This window comes from Accipiter gentilis, chromosome 6 (genome assembly GCF_929443795.1).
Source record: "Accipiter gentilis chromosome 6, bAccGen1.1, whole genome shotgun sequence".
Taxonomy (NCBI): Eukaryota; Metazoa; Chordata; class Aves; order Accipitriformes; family Accipitridae; genus Astur; species Astur gentilis.
In genome coordinates, this window is record NC_064885.1 from 37,342,755 (window position 1) to 37,357,551 (window position 14,797).

The window sequence follows — 14,797 nt, forward strand, 5'->3', positions numbered from 1 at the left end:
CTTATAGTACACCTAGAGAAAATACGGCATACTACTGGGCACTGTAAGATATGCACCAAATAAATAACTGTAACACAAAAAAGGCACCGCAGACCGATGTGGCTAGTATTAAGGAAGAATCTGAATGCCAGTAAATCCTGACTTATTGGGATAGAACAGGAAAGTCCTTGCTTTGGTATTCTGAAACTTAAAAAAAAAAATCAAGAAATAAATCAGCTAAAGTGCAACAAGCATTTCACCAACCTTATAAAGCAAAGGTGATTGTCCTAGCTTCAAAAGTGCAATTTTTTTGGTCACGTTTGTAATGGCTTGAATCCGTATCAAGTCTTCCACTGTCCCATACTGTATATCAACAAGTTCTGCCTGCAAAGAGAAGGAAAAGTTCAGGCTACATCTATAAGCATGCATCATTGAGGGTGCTCCTTCTACAGAAACAAAGTTGTTTGCGTAAGTACAAGCACTTGAGCAGAGTTCTGCAATTACCTTACCCCAAACTTCCTAATCAGGAATACGTGTAATAGCAAAGAGCTTGAGAATTCAATCTGACAGATAAATTTATATCTTTCCAGTTTTCATCAGCTGTGATAAAAATCCAATTTTTTTTTGGCACTGGTTATAATAAGCGATGCTGAGTCTGATAAGAAGGTCCCCTCATTAGCTACAGGAATGTACTTAAAACCATGTAACTGATACTAACTCACCTCTGTTAATTTTCTTAAAAGGATTTAGAGTCTTTTAAAGCATTTCAGAAAATGACGGAATGATTATACTGGTCACTTCCAAAAATACACAGATAATACATACTCTACCAATATATAGTTTTATTATGCAGTCTCATATGATTCCTGAGCAGCCTGGGTTAACTACTGTAGTATTTTCTTATAATCCATCAGTTATCCAAGCACTATACTCCGATAGCCATAGTGATAACAGACTACATTGCTCTGATGCATAAACCTTTTATTAATACACATTTTTAAATAATTTAGAGTCACTTCCAACTAAATTAAAAGCATTTAGGGCATGAAGATCTTCAGCTCTTCAGTTAGGACACTGCAAGAATATGTAGTAAAGGTCTAATTTCTTATTAAATGTCAAGCATTGGCAGCGATGGAAAAATAGTTCAAGATGTGTTTGTGACGGTGTGCTCCCCCCCACCCCAACCTGACCTTTATTTCCCATAACCCTGCCCAAGTGATAACCACCAGTGGCAGTCATAAAGCATGCATCCAGCTGAAAGTGGATTCGGAGGAGACAGAGAACACCACAATAGCCAAGGGCTAGCTGAGCACGTGACAAACGAAATACGGCTTGTATGCAAATATCACTAAAAGGCAATCATCTTACTCCGTAACTAGTGGACAGCCCAGGGCCCGCTGAGCTCTCCTGCACAGCAGCAGGCTGCACACTAGGATCTCCCCTTGAGTAGGGACATCTCTCAAGGTAACCGCTCCTCGAGGTTGAGAGAATCCTTATCGTGTCAGATACACAGTAAGTGAATGGGGGATAAGCATGCTGAAGCTCTAAAATCTTAGCTAAGTGATGTAAAGAATTGATTGCGCATATAGGCCTAAGCCGTTGACCAAGTCTGGGACCAAGTCTGGATCCAGCCGCACCTAGACTCCTCTCTGAGAAGGAGTTTAGAATGCAAGGGGGTCTTTTCTGAATCTCATGACAATGGGAGGGTCTCCCTGACAGTTTTGTCTGACCCTGTCCTCTATGCAGTAAATAATCAAGTGTACCTTGCCATCAAATCTCATTAAATCACTGTCACATTTACCACTGAACTTTGTTAACTCACTGTTTTAAATCAATAAAATATATTGTTGCTTCTGTTTTGTGAGTGAAGTGCATCATTCCATCCCCAACAGTGTTTTCAAGGATATTTTTTATATATATATATAATTTATGAATGACCAAGGGCATTTTTCTCACACATTTACAGCAATAAATTCTGGCGAAGACCAAGTAAAAGGATAATCAGTCTGTACATTATTATTTTAGAATGTTATGAAGCTCTCAGGACACCACCAAGGACATTCTGGAACCTCTAACAGCGTTCACATAAAACACAAATACAACAAGACACAAGAATATTACATGAGTGTTTAAAAATTAAAATAAGCGGAGCAGTACAAGATTTCAGTTCAGTTTTGGTAACTTAAGTATGGATACATTGCCAAAGGCAACAGTTCTGATTTTAGGCATCTCTACGCAAACCGTTTAAATTCTAACAACAGCTGTTCGGGATATGTATGTAGGATGTGTGAAATTTTACTAGATTCTTGAACATGGGTATTTTAGGAAAATATTTACCCTTCTACAACTGTATCCGAGTATTTTATCTGAGTTTGCACCTCAACGTTTAATTCATACAAAAAATTTGCCAAGGTTTCTGTCTTCTTAAATTTTTAAGTTAACAGGATGCTAAGTCTGTAACATGTCATCAGTTGTATATAAACCGAGTATGTAGAAAGGTCAGCCAAAGTTATAAAACATTTCTGTAACAGGCGAACATCAGATTTAACACCAAATACTGAAATGTAGGAACGGAAAATCTTGCACTTCATACAGTTTCTTCTGAAATATGTGGGGGTTTTAATATCTAAAGAACTTGAAAACTATTTCATAAGAAAACTCAAGTGGTGACTACACGCTGAAATCCAGTAAAAGTTTTTTCCTGTGTGATCATTGTATTTGAAAAGTAAGATAAAATCAAGGGAAGAAGTTTTTACACTAGTGGAAGCTATTTTATCTAATCTGATGCGTATGGTTATGAAGAGTTCACCCCAAATAAAGAAAGGGTATTAAGCAGTGTACTTCCTTGAAGCTGACACAAATTTTACCTCATTAGGTAGATATCAGCTTCTTTTTAATTTGTGCCCACAGATGTGTCAATAGATACACTTTAGTGCAATAATTATCAGGGTCTCAAAAGTCTTACAGCTTGAGAGGTTGTATGTAGGCTGATTTCCTCTGGATCCAATGCCTTTCCCACTTACCCTCAAGCAAACTGAAAAATCGGAGCTTTCATCATTCGTATGAGAGAAACTACACTGAATTTTCCTGAGGCAAAATCAATACGCAAAGACATAACGTAATGAAGTATCAAACCATTTGCTTCCACAGTATGCCTGTGTGAAAATGAGATCCCTGCCCATCTACACTCACGCGCTTCCTCTCTTCACAGCATTTTTGCTAGCTGCTCCTCCAAGGTGCTATCCGCCACTCTGTACATGACAAAACTACATGTTTGCACAATTATTAATGCACTTAGCAATTGCCCTTGGATGTTCTTAGTTAATTTATGGATGCAAACTGTATCTTCGAGAGCTGCTCACCCGTCTTTCCCAGGCAACATGAGAGCTCAACAAGAGCAAGCTGAATAAAAGGCCCTACAAAAGCAGGGCTCATTTTTTAATTATGTGAGAACCAGAACTTGACTCCCTGCTGCCCTAAAGACTCTGCAAGCCATGTTCTTTGCTCCATATGTTAAAAGTAAGCCCCAATGCCAAAGCTATTAAACACATTCATACATTGAGAGTACATGTAAGAAGTCATTACGTAATGAAAAAGCAGCTGGGTATAATATAACAAAGAGTTACATGTGCTTTCATTAACATCTTCCACATGAAGGATATGTCAAAGCTCAATGTATTAGAAGTCTGTCTTTTGCACTTGCCTGAAAATAAGTATGACCTTTGCCTCTTGTTACTGTCCAACTTTAGGGGAACTCGCACACTTACATTTCACTGTAACTTCAAAGTGGTTCTCTTCTCATCACAAATAATGTTACCTTTGGGGGAACCAAGGATAAAAATATTGCACATGCCTACCAAAGTAAGTTATCACATCCTGGTAACATCACATACAGCCTAGCAGCTGGAGGCTTGCACCGCTAATCTCAGATCTAACTTCAGTTAAAGCAACGGAAAAATGGAATAAAATCCTCTCTTGAGCAAAACTGCACATGGCTCCTCCCCTCCCAAATGAAGTCACCAACTCGCTGGAGGAGCGTAGAACAAAGTCATAACATTTTGGCAGTACAGTCCAGAAACTAATAGGTAAACACTAAATTGTAACAATAGTTTAAAAAATTATTCCTACTCCTTCCTTTCATCTACCCTTCTATACTTTAGTGAAATTTGTAACAAAAAGCAAAATATTCTGTGCTACTTAATAAAAACATCTCATCAAATACAGTACAGCAACACCAGCTCATAGTCAGTTTTGTTTTTATTTAATACACTGGGGCTCAACTAATTGGACCCTTCACTTCTAGCATAAAATAAAATATTGAAAAAATAAACCTTTAAAATAATGTTAAAGAACCCTATAGAATCCAAAGAGTGCTACCCTCTCAGTAATCCGCCGAGAAATTAACAGTCCATTTATGTTCCATGAAGTCCTGTTTTACTCACAACATTCCTAACATCTCAAAAAATGAATAAAGATTAAATTTTCTATTCTCTCTTTTTTCGAAATGCTTACAACATGACATAATCCTTGTTTTACACATTTCAGATTTCAAAAAAGCAAAATACCCCACCCCCAACTACCCATATTCGATAAACCGCTTTCCTTTGGCAGGATAATTCTGTTCAAAAACAAAAGAGAACTCATCCTTTTATCAGGTGCCGAAAAAGAGCACTTGTGTACTTGGTTTAGATATGCAAGGGTAAATCCTCTTACCCTAAAACTGGGAAACTGCTAAAGAATGAGTTGTTTTATCCACTTGAATTGGGTACTTACTCTTCGAATTGTTTCATGCTATGCTGTTTGAAAGATATGACTATTTAGGAACAAATTGCAATGTGCAATATGGAGTTCAGTAGTATTCCCCCATGCATGAAATGAAGTAGGGGTAGGTAATAAACCAATCATTTTTAGAAAAAGTAATTATTTTATGTTAGACTTATTATTAGTTTCTAAGTCCCTAGATGACGCTCAATGAGTTGTGAATATTCTGTCTTAAAAACTATGATAAAATCTACCCAAAACATTAAAGGCAAGCGCTCTGAAAATGCCACAATCAAGACAGTCAATGATCTTTTCCCAATTTCTTCTACTTATCTCCAAAATGAAAGAGAATAAAACAGCATACTTCATCCAGTCATGGACAAAAAAGATTAAGACAAGTCTTGGAAAGGAAAAGTATGAATAACTTCATGAAGCAGGTGGCAGCTGCGGTCTTGAAGATGCCGGATACTATTTTAAAACTTTGCTTTCTTTGGAAATGCTGATGCAATTAAAAAAAAAAAAAAGATAGATTAAATAGGTCAAAAATAATAATGGAAATATGTTTGTCATGTCTCATTGTTATCATTCAGTCCACTTGAATGAGGAAAGGAATTTAATAACAGCATTATACATCTGCATCCAATACACTGGCTAAGAAACAGATTGTTGCTGTTTTGCCAGGGGCACTCAAGACAGGAAAAAGATGAAGGGAAAAACCCACAGCAAAAAAACCCCAACAAACCAAAAAAACCCCAAACAACCTCAAAGCCAGTACACCCAGGAAGAGATGTTCCTCACAAGCACCAAAATGCAGATGGAGTCAGTGCAGATAAGAAGGCAGCTCTTAAATGCATCTGCTCTACCTATCAAGGCTGGGAATCCCAGGGTAGAAAAGCACCACACCTAAACACATAATTTTTCTATTATTTCTTAAGAAAATATATTAAGGTCAGTACTGCACAATCTCAAAGGAATCTTATCTGAAAGGTGTAAACTTATGCAGAAAACAAAACCAGAAGTAGCACGCAGAATGGCTGTGGTGAAAAATCTTCTCAATATTACCTGTTGTTAGTGCCATAGTTCAGTAACCTCAAATTATGAATGTATTTTATCAAATACCAGTCTGTTGATCCATATTAATGAACAGCTTCTGCTTCTATTTGGGAGGTCAGGGCCATAGAAGCCGCAGCTGTGAAAATGACTGATATTCAGTAGCAAAGTCAAGCTCATATTCTGACACCCACCCCACCCACCCCCCCAAAAAAAAAAAAGAGTGTCAGAAATGGATGACCTAAAGAAACTCCAAGTATCAAAGAAAACTAAATTTTAAATGCCATGTATAGAATATATTTAGAATTGCTTATTCCTCAGGATTAAGACAATTTCTCCAATAAGCACATATGTAATTCTAGAAGCATCAAACCCACAGTTCTGTGGCCGTTCAAGGCTCACTACATCCCCTTCTTCCATTCAAGTCCATGCCCTTTATTTATCCTTCAACATTCAGCTACTATTTTCAGGTTGTTCACAAAATAAAGGTAACAAACATCCAATGCATGATCAATCACAAGTAAATAACCTTCAACTTATCACCCTGCCTTAAGTAAAAACTCCAAAATATATTTGCAAATTGTATCTGAGAACACGGCAGTCTGCAATCAGGACATGAGGCTACCTTTAATTAAACATTTCACTATAATTTATTCGCACAGCTCTGAAACTGAGGCTGAAGGCACCATTCAGCAGAGCATAAAAGTAAGCTCAGCTTTGATCTACAGCCAGCTTGGACATGAACTAACGCGAAGAAAGCTGCAAACATAAAACTAGCTCTTCTCTAAATTAGAGAAAAGGAAGAAAGAAAAAGGGAGATAACGGAGCTGTGCCCAAATATGCCAAATCATTTGTTGGTGTAAACTCTGCTACGCTTTCAGACAGGAGCCGCTGCTCCCATTTCAGCCAAAAGCATCCCTCCAATAATCAGGGAACCACAGCTGTCTCCCTGTGGTTGCTAACCACTCAAGCCCCCTTCATTGTCGTATTGAGCATGCCAGAGAAAATAAACAGCCACAGCCGTTTTTATATACTTACTGTATTTCTACAGAAATGATAATATTCAAAGTTACCTTTCAAACTTTGTCCTTCACTTGGTTCCAGACAAAAAGAGGGACCTTCCACATCTGTGGGTTTTGTGGCACGCATCTGGTGACTGTCTCTAGCTCAAGTGAAGTGCTGAAGGTTGAACTAAGAAAGTAATGTGCCTAACTATTGATGTCTTTGACAGTAATCACACTGGGTATGAGCAGGATCAGTCAGACTGTTCCTTCACGGTTAGGACTCACGGAAGCCTAGCGCAGGTGCACTAAGTTTTATTTTCTGTTTTATGTTGCTAGGCTCAGCAGTATCAGAAGAGGAAAACATCTGAGAAGGTATGACCAAAGGTATAATTCAACATTTAGTAAAACAAAGACAAGTCTGACAGAAGACACAAACAAATCAGGAAAGAACTTGAGGCAGATGACAGATTTTTAAGAGGAGAGTTCTCTGGGTGGGGGGTGTCACAGGAAAGAGTAATTTCTTACAGAGCTGCTTTTGCTACAAAACAAAAATTCCTTTCTTTGGAACTCAGTCTTCATGCAAACACCACTCTCCAGTGTTTACAACAATTTCAAAATAACACTATCTTTGAAATCCCCTGGTGAGCTTCCCACTCTCTATTTACTTTATGAAAAATTGGTACAAGGCCTCAAAATCCAAGCATGCGTCTTCCGGCAGCAAATACTACTTGCAGTGTTTTGTGTGTCCTGTGACACTTGACCATTCCCAAACTGTCTGGGAAATCTTGTAGATAATTTTAGGGTAATTACACAGAAATGCATCTGCGATATCCTGCGAATGACTAAACTACGTATTCAAAAGTAAATTCCCCTACCTTCTTGGTCAAATTTGGACACTACTTACCCAGACTCTATTTCCAGTAGCACAGGATTCCCTATCCTTGAGCTTCTTTTTAGGTCTTATTAGACAACTGGAATGTGAAAAATAACCTTATGCCTTGAAAAATACTAACCTAATGTATTTCCAAGCAACTGAGTGAGGCAAGCCAAAAAGAGATGATTTGTGCAATTTGAATTTGAACACGCTGTCTGAGCCCAAAAAAGCACATCATTACATAGCTGGATTAACTGAAGATGAATTTACTCCGTTACAATACCTAGAGACCTGCACCTAACCAACGACGTCCGGGCAGCTTTAAATCACAGTACTTCAATATTGCTCCACATAACAAGATACGTGTGGGGGGGGGGCATTAAATAACTAGCTGGTCATTAAATAACTAGTGGGTTTTACCTACAAGCACTCCTCTTCAAACAGATTCATGACATTTTTTTCTTCGTGGTTGTTAGCACCTTACTCTACAGAGGTTTTCTTTTTTTACTTCAATATTCCTACTCATACAATAAAATACCAGAGTAATTCAGTATGACTCACAGTGTCAGCTTACAGTCAGAAAGGATTCTTTGTGTCTAGTTTTCATTACATAAAATTGCACACTGCGTTACAACGGCAGCTAAAACTGTAATTTGTACCAAAACAGGAAGAAAAAAAGATGTGCCTTAACCTCAGTTGACAGAATTTGGCCTTGCAGGCCGAATTCAGTCACAGGCACATTTTACACACTCTCTCTTCTTCCTCATCCTATCTGTCCAGCTAACACAGCTCCGTTCCAGGCAGGGCTCTACTGAAGCTTCTCCTACAGGTTGCTTTTGCTGTTCCAGTACCATTTTTAAAAAGACACTGAAGTTTAACTTGTTTGCTTTTTACAGCTTATAGCAGTTTTTTTTTTTTTTCCTACCAACTCCCAGGGAGGCTGAATTAAGACCAAAGCCTTTTTATAGCCTACAGAAAAGAACCTCTTCTGTGTTTTATGGTTACAGAGCCCCAGATAAATCTCAGCTGACACAGCTCAGTTCTCTGTTGATATTGCTCATCCTGTTGAGTCCTCCCTCCATATCTATTTTGAACATTATTTTTCCTTCTTTTAATTCATGCTTCCCCCCGCCCTCTGTCCCAAATCACATTCTTTGTGTTTCCCTTTAGCAGAAGGCAAAACTATTACTTGAATATAACTTCTTAATTCACGATATCCAGCGAGATATCCAAACAACAAATTCATTTTTTTCATCTTTCAAATTAGATTTAAATGCAAATATAGCTTTTCAAGTATTCTGAAATATAACATTCTTACTTTCAGCCATATTAAATTGATACTTATTTATTTTAAAAACTCTAAGAATGTTGCTTCGGTTATAAAACATTGAAGGACACAATATCATTTGACACCTAAAACCCTTTCAGAAAGTTTATTATTTCAAACTTTCATTAAGCAGTGTTGATTATTTGTCACTTCGCTAGGAACAAAATTTTAAATTTTGATTCTTTCTTATACATGTTTAGTATTATTTATATCCCCTTCTTTATAAGAGTTAACTGCAAAGATAGTTAGTAGCAGTAGTCCCTAAGGATAGTCACGTTGATCATACTTTCCTACGAAAAACCAGTAATCTGTATTTGCCAGCCTACTTGGTTTAGCTTATTCAGGGGTAATTATTCATGCAAATATACATTTACAAATTACACAGACTAAGGATAAACTAAACGAAACGGAATAGTTCAGCTGTGATGCGACATCTTAAAAAAGGAATCATAAGCTACGTATGTACATAGCAAATTATAATGGTGTGATTTAAACCTGGCTTCAAAATTTTCAGTAAAATGACTTTATGTCAGAACCCAGTCCCATTATGTCACAACTCAACAAATTCTTAAGGCCGGACTGCAGCGAGGCAGAGGTTTTATTGGCTACTCTCCAATACAAAGAATGAAAGCAAAACGTCCAGAGGCTGCAGACTGACCTCCTTCAATGGCCTTTTTATCATAGATCGAATAAAACCCAGGCATTCCCTCCTATAGTAGCTACAACCATTGAGACTTTAGAGAAGATGCCTGCACCTTACAGAAGGTGCCTAGAAGCGCTTTATATACAAATAGGTTCTGCAGGCTGCAGCAGAAACTGCCAGCTGTTGTAGGGAAGGGTCCATCTCAACCGGGCAGGAGAGGCTACCAAACGGCCCCGGGCACAGTCCCCTCCACCTCTACCTAGGGTCAACGTGAAAAACAGTGAAAGATGAGTTTGCACCTACACGTCCAGAGAGGGAAAGTAATCTCCTAGCTGAAATAACAGGTCATAAGGACAATGTCCTGTGAATGCCTATCAAAGGCAGGATGTGTGTCAGCTGCAGTGAAACGTTACATGGAAGTGCTTTTGAATCGAAGTAAAATTTAAATATTTCATTTTATAACTATAATACATTTGATATCTTAATATCCTAGAGAGTAGCATTTCAACTTTGTTCAATTGTTTCATTTTTAGAGTTAGTCTGGCTGTGTTAAAACAGAGACATCTAGAAAATAGCCTTACAATTTTCAGGTTTCCAATTTTTGCCGCAATTCTGAACGCATTTTGAAAAACTGCAATTTCCGTAGGATGAGAAGCCTGTTTCCCAGTCAACTCTCATACTAGTGCATGCATAGTGTACTGAAATACACAGGCTGGCTGTATTTCTATGCATGTTTGCTATGCAAACACATAAAACGTAAGTTGTTGTTACTGCAAGTATATAGATAAAGAAAGATAAAATAGACATCTACTTTAAAGGTGCAGATAATCACGGGTATGTACAAGAGGAGGTCATCCACTGCATCAAGAGAACACTTGAACTTTCAGAAATGTCAGTGAGAACTCTATTTTACACAGTATAATAAATGCTCTTTCACAGAGTACTTATAGCCCTTGCTTGGCCAAACATCATGCACTTGAACATAATCAGAGAGATGCCCAACCACATAGTGCTTTAAACACAATCTGAGTGGTAAAGCAGCATTTTATCAAACCTGGAGAAGCAAACATACAGTTGTGAAAAAGAACATTACATCTTTCCTATCTGATGTGAATTCTGTTGGTTTAAGTTATTACACAGATGTATAGGTCTCTAAATTACCTCTTTAGAAAAAGGACCGGGGAAAAATACATTCTAAAACTACAAACGCATTCAGATGAAAGAACAGGACACCAATGAAAACAGGGAATATACTTGAGCAATAATGAATTCAAGTGGCACAAATGATTGACCAAGACAAATAAAAAAGAAGGCTGTATGTGAGAACAGCATAGCTCTATGTGGTTAAACAAGTAGATATTTCCATTTCTCAATCACCTAACGTTATGGAAAGAAGGCTTACTTTACAAAAGACACGTAGCATGTGGTTCAGGTAAAATTGTACCAGGAAGAAAACTCAGTTCTTTGTTGTTACAGTCTTTCCAATTTTGTTTTTAAAAACGCACTCAAGTTTTTGGAATTGCCATTTGGTCATTAGTTGTGATACTGTATTCTGCACTGCTCAGTCATCTAAAGGCTTCTATATGGCAGCACCATTTATCTTTTCTTTCAGAAATAGCTAACCTTCACTTCCAAAATGTTTTGTTTTTATGACTAAGAGCAAGGATTGAATGGAAGTTCAGGATAGGGCCCTGCCAGGTATGATTGCTGCAGCATAATCGGTAGCTCGCCTTCATCCTAAGACTTTCCAAAGGTTAGGGTGAAGGATTTCCTGAATTGTGCCAAATTTCACACACAAATGGAATGGAAGATCCTGGAGAAAGAGAGGAAATCCCATGCAAAGGACAGGAACCGCTTCTTTTTAGGAAAGGTCCCAGTGAATTGTTCACCTTGTACAGTAGCATCCCATTAAACCGTATCTCAAAAGTAAAAATGGGAAAATGTTGACATTATTTAAATGTGTGGGGAAGTCTGAAGGGATACCAGAATCTGGACAACTTGATGGGGAGGAAGGAGTAATCTGACCTCTGACATAATACAACTGATTTCACTGGTAATACAAAAGCTTCACCATCACTGCAGCCCGGCTGGAGCTCTGGAGCTGGATCTGAACGGAGGTCCCCTCATCTTCCACACAGCCTGGAACCCAGGTCAGCCTCCTTTACAGCAGTAGAGAAGTGCTCAGTATTATTGTAGCAACAGTACTTTATGGTACAGTTTTCAATAAACGCAGTTAGGGACATTATTACAGAACTATCAGTTACTATAGAAATCTGCACTCAATTCTTTCTGTCCCCCTGTTACGATCCCTCCTGCCCAGGATGTTGAACAATCAACAAAAAGAAACTAGAAACAGGGAGCTCAGTACGCACTCTCAGAAATACTGATTCAACCACAAATTTCCTTGACGCTCCATCTTCCAACATCAAGTGGTCCCTTTTCTGAATTTCAGGGAAAAAAAAAAAAAAAAAAAAATTCAGACAAAGAACGCATAACCGTCATCCCTTAAAATATTCACTAGTTGTATCGTCTACTGAAGAAGTTCCCTCCGTATTTCTTCAGTTTTCTTTACATTTTTGGTACCCGCTTTGCAAACACTACACGTTGTGAACAATTTATCTTCATTGTCTGCAGAGGAAATTGAAAAATTACGAAAGTTTATTTCAGGCAAAGCAACTCTACAGTCATTAAAATAACAGCAATAAGATCATCAGGGTAAGATCTGAACTGAAAGAATCAGTCTGACCCATCAGATCCTGAGCCTAACACTGTCCATACTGATATAGTTTCTAATCCTAGATTGTTAGTTTGTGTCACTACACGATCGTAGTATTTTCTTCTAGCTTGAAGATGTAGGAATTTTATAGGTAAAAGAATAACATGGACAAAGACGTGAAAATTTTTTTCAGAATAAAAATTTTGGTTAGAACACCACCACAGTGATTCTTTTGCTAGCAATATAATGTCCAGCTTTTCATACTACTTCATCCTCTAAATGCTCCCCAAGTAAAGACTGTGCTGGCAAGCCTTGACCTGCGGTAGAAGAACATCTCTCCTGGATGACAACGCAGCAGAAGCTTTCTTGCATATTTAAGCAGCTTTGCTCTCCAGTAGTTGAAGCCGTTGCCAGACCTCTTCTATCCTTATTCACCTCTGTCTGCCCCTCGAAGACATCAGCGTGAAGCAGTGAATCTTACAGGAGACAAGACTAACTCTATATGGTAACATAATTCAGTGGAAGGAAGATGAATTCCTTAAAGCATCTTCCTTCTCACACACACCTACTCTTGGGCCAGCCACGAGCTGGTGATTGATTAGTAACCTTCTCTTTGAACTGCAGAGCACAGGAACATGAGAAATAATTATAAGAATAGAACCGATATATCTCGTGATTAATTCACATTAAGGCCCTTTTAATGAATGAGATAAATACAGTAAATAATATTCATTACGTGAGGTGTCAGACATGAGATTTATTTCTGTTTAGTGGAAGAGACTGTATATCAGACAGAAAAAAATGGGAATGCCTAATTCCAGAAAAAGGGAAGACCAATGTATTTTCAGCTTTGTTTAGTTTGCACTGGTATTTTTATTATTTATAAGCGGATACCTCTCTCCTGGGATTGTAACTGGTGGGCACAGTCAGAAGTGCTGTATTTCCAACCAGCTTAAAAGTGAAATTCTGAATGAAAGTTTTTTTTCTCAGGACATTTTAGTCCAGCCAGTGAACAGGCTCTGGCATTGTGACAGTTCACATACACACCCAATGCACTTCTGCCAACTGCACTTGGATACCAAACTTTGAATTGCCTATGGTTAATAACCGGGTCTTTTTTGTTTATTATTCTTTTTTACATTTTCGAGAATTCAGTTCTTAACTATTCTTTCAACCAGCTGTAACACAGCTGCACGTTTTTTCATCGTGCTCTGAAAGGCTTTCAAGACATTTGCTTCAAAGGGTTTTCTCCGAGACAGGCCTTCTCCACTTTTTGGTCTTTCTTACTATTAAGGCTCTGTATCCAGCTTTCTAGCATTCCTCAAAGCAGTCTCTAGAGAGGTACAGCCTGGGCTCTTTTATAGGAAAATTCTTCAACAAAAGTCAGACAAGCCACTAAAAATCTGTCCTCACCAATTTATTCATACAATGGCAGCTTTATCCTCAACTAGTTTAGATTAAATTAAAACCCTGTCATATATGTTTGGGGTTTTTTTTAAGAACTTATTTCCACTCTTTCAAAGCGGTCATCTTAGATTATATTTGAACTTCATATTACCACATCCTAACACAGATAGGAAATCTTCAGACTTGTTCTGGATTCTCAATGCTACTTTCATTTGAAAATATTAAAAAGACCTTACCAATGAGAAAAAAAAAGAGTCCTGTAGAAAAGCATTCAGTGAGCAGATATTATTATACATAGAAAAAGAATCAATTATTAAGGTTTTGACAAAATGTTGTCCAATATTGACTGTAAAAGTTATCCTGGTAGATACAGATAACTCCTAAGATAAAATACATTGCTAAGGCTTCAAGCGATAAGATTTATCACACTGCATTGGAGATTAAAACAGTCGCTCCTGATTCTTTTCAGCTGCCAGCTCTAAGTCACAAGAGACACCACCATTATTTAGACTCTTTCTCTATTTTCAAAAATAATCAAGTGCAGTATGTCAGAAAAGTGGTTTTGCTTTTTTTTTTTTTTTATTTTTTTTTTTTTTATTACAGTGACTCTAACCCATATTCTTATGGATGACTGACTGATGCCTGGGACTACCAGTGTCAAAATCTTATGACCATGCTCCCAGGTACAGGATGTATAAGGCATGGTAAGATGTAATCTGCCTCCAACTACAGATGGTTTTGTATTGCTAATGTTCCTTAAAAGGTTTTAGGACTTGCTTCTCTTCCTCAAAAACAAACTGAAAAAAATGAGAACAAGCAATAGTTTAATCAATATTGCATTTTACAGTCACTCATAACTACCACAAAGCTGAGTAGCATCCAGTTCTTTATTGCTTACGCATGCAACTACATTTTTTTTAAACAAAGAAGTTACAAAGTAGCTTTAGGGACAAGAATTGAGTATTATATAAATACAAAACTGTTTTGTTATTGTTCTCATTATATCAGCTGTAGTTGCTTCTTATGTCATTTTTCT

The 14,797-nt window shown here is 37.6% G+C and overlaps 1 protein-coding gene across 2 annotated transcripts in view; it reads right to left on the reverse strand.

The window, feature by feature from the left end:
* The window catches only part of NAALADL2 (N-acetylated alpha-linked acidic dipeptidase like 2), a 499,849-nt gene that overhangs the window by 219,111 nt on the left and 265,941 nt on the right, over positions 1 to 14,797 (reverse strand). For both annotated transcript variants that reach the window (XM_049803241.1, XM_049803240.1), the window contains one exon: positions 244 to 363. In XM_049803241.1, the coding sequence (XP_049659198.1) occupies positions 244 to 363 (120 nt within the window). The remainder of the gene's footprint in view (positions 1 to 243; positions 364 to 14,797) is intronic.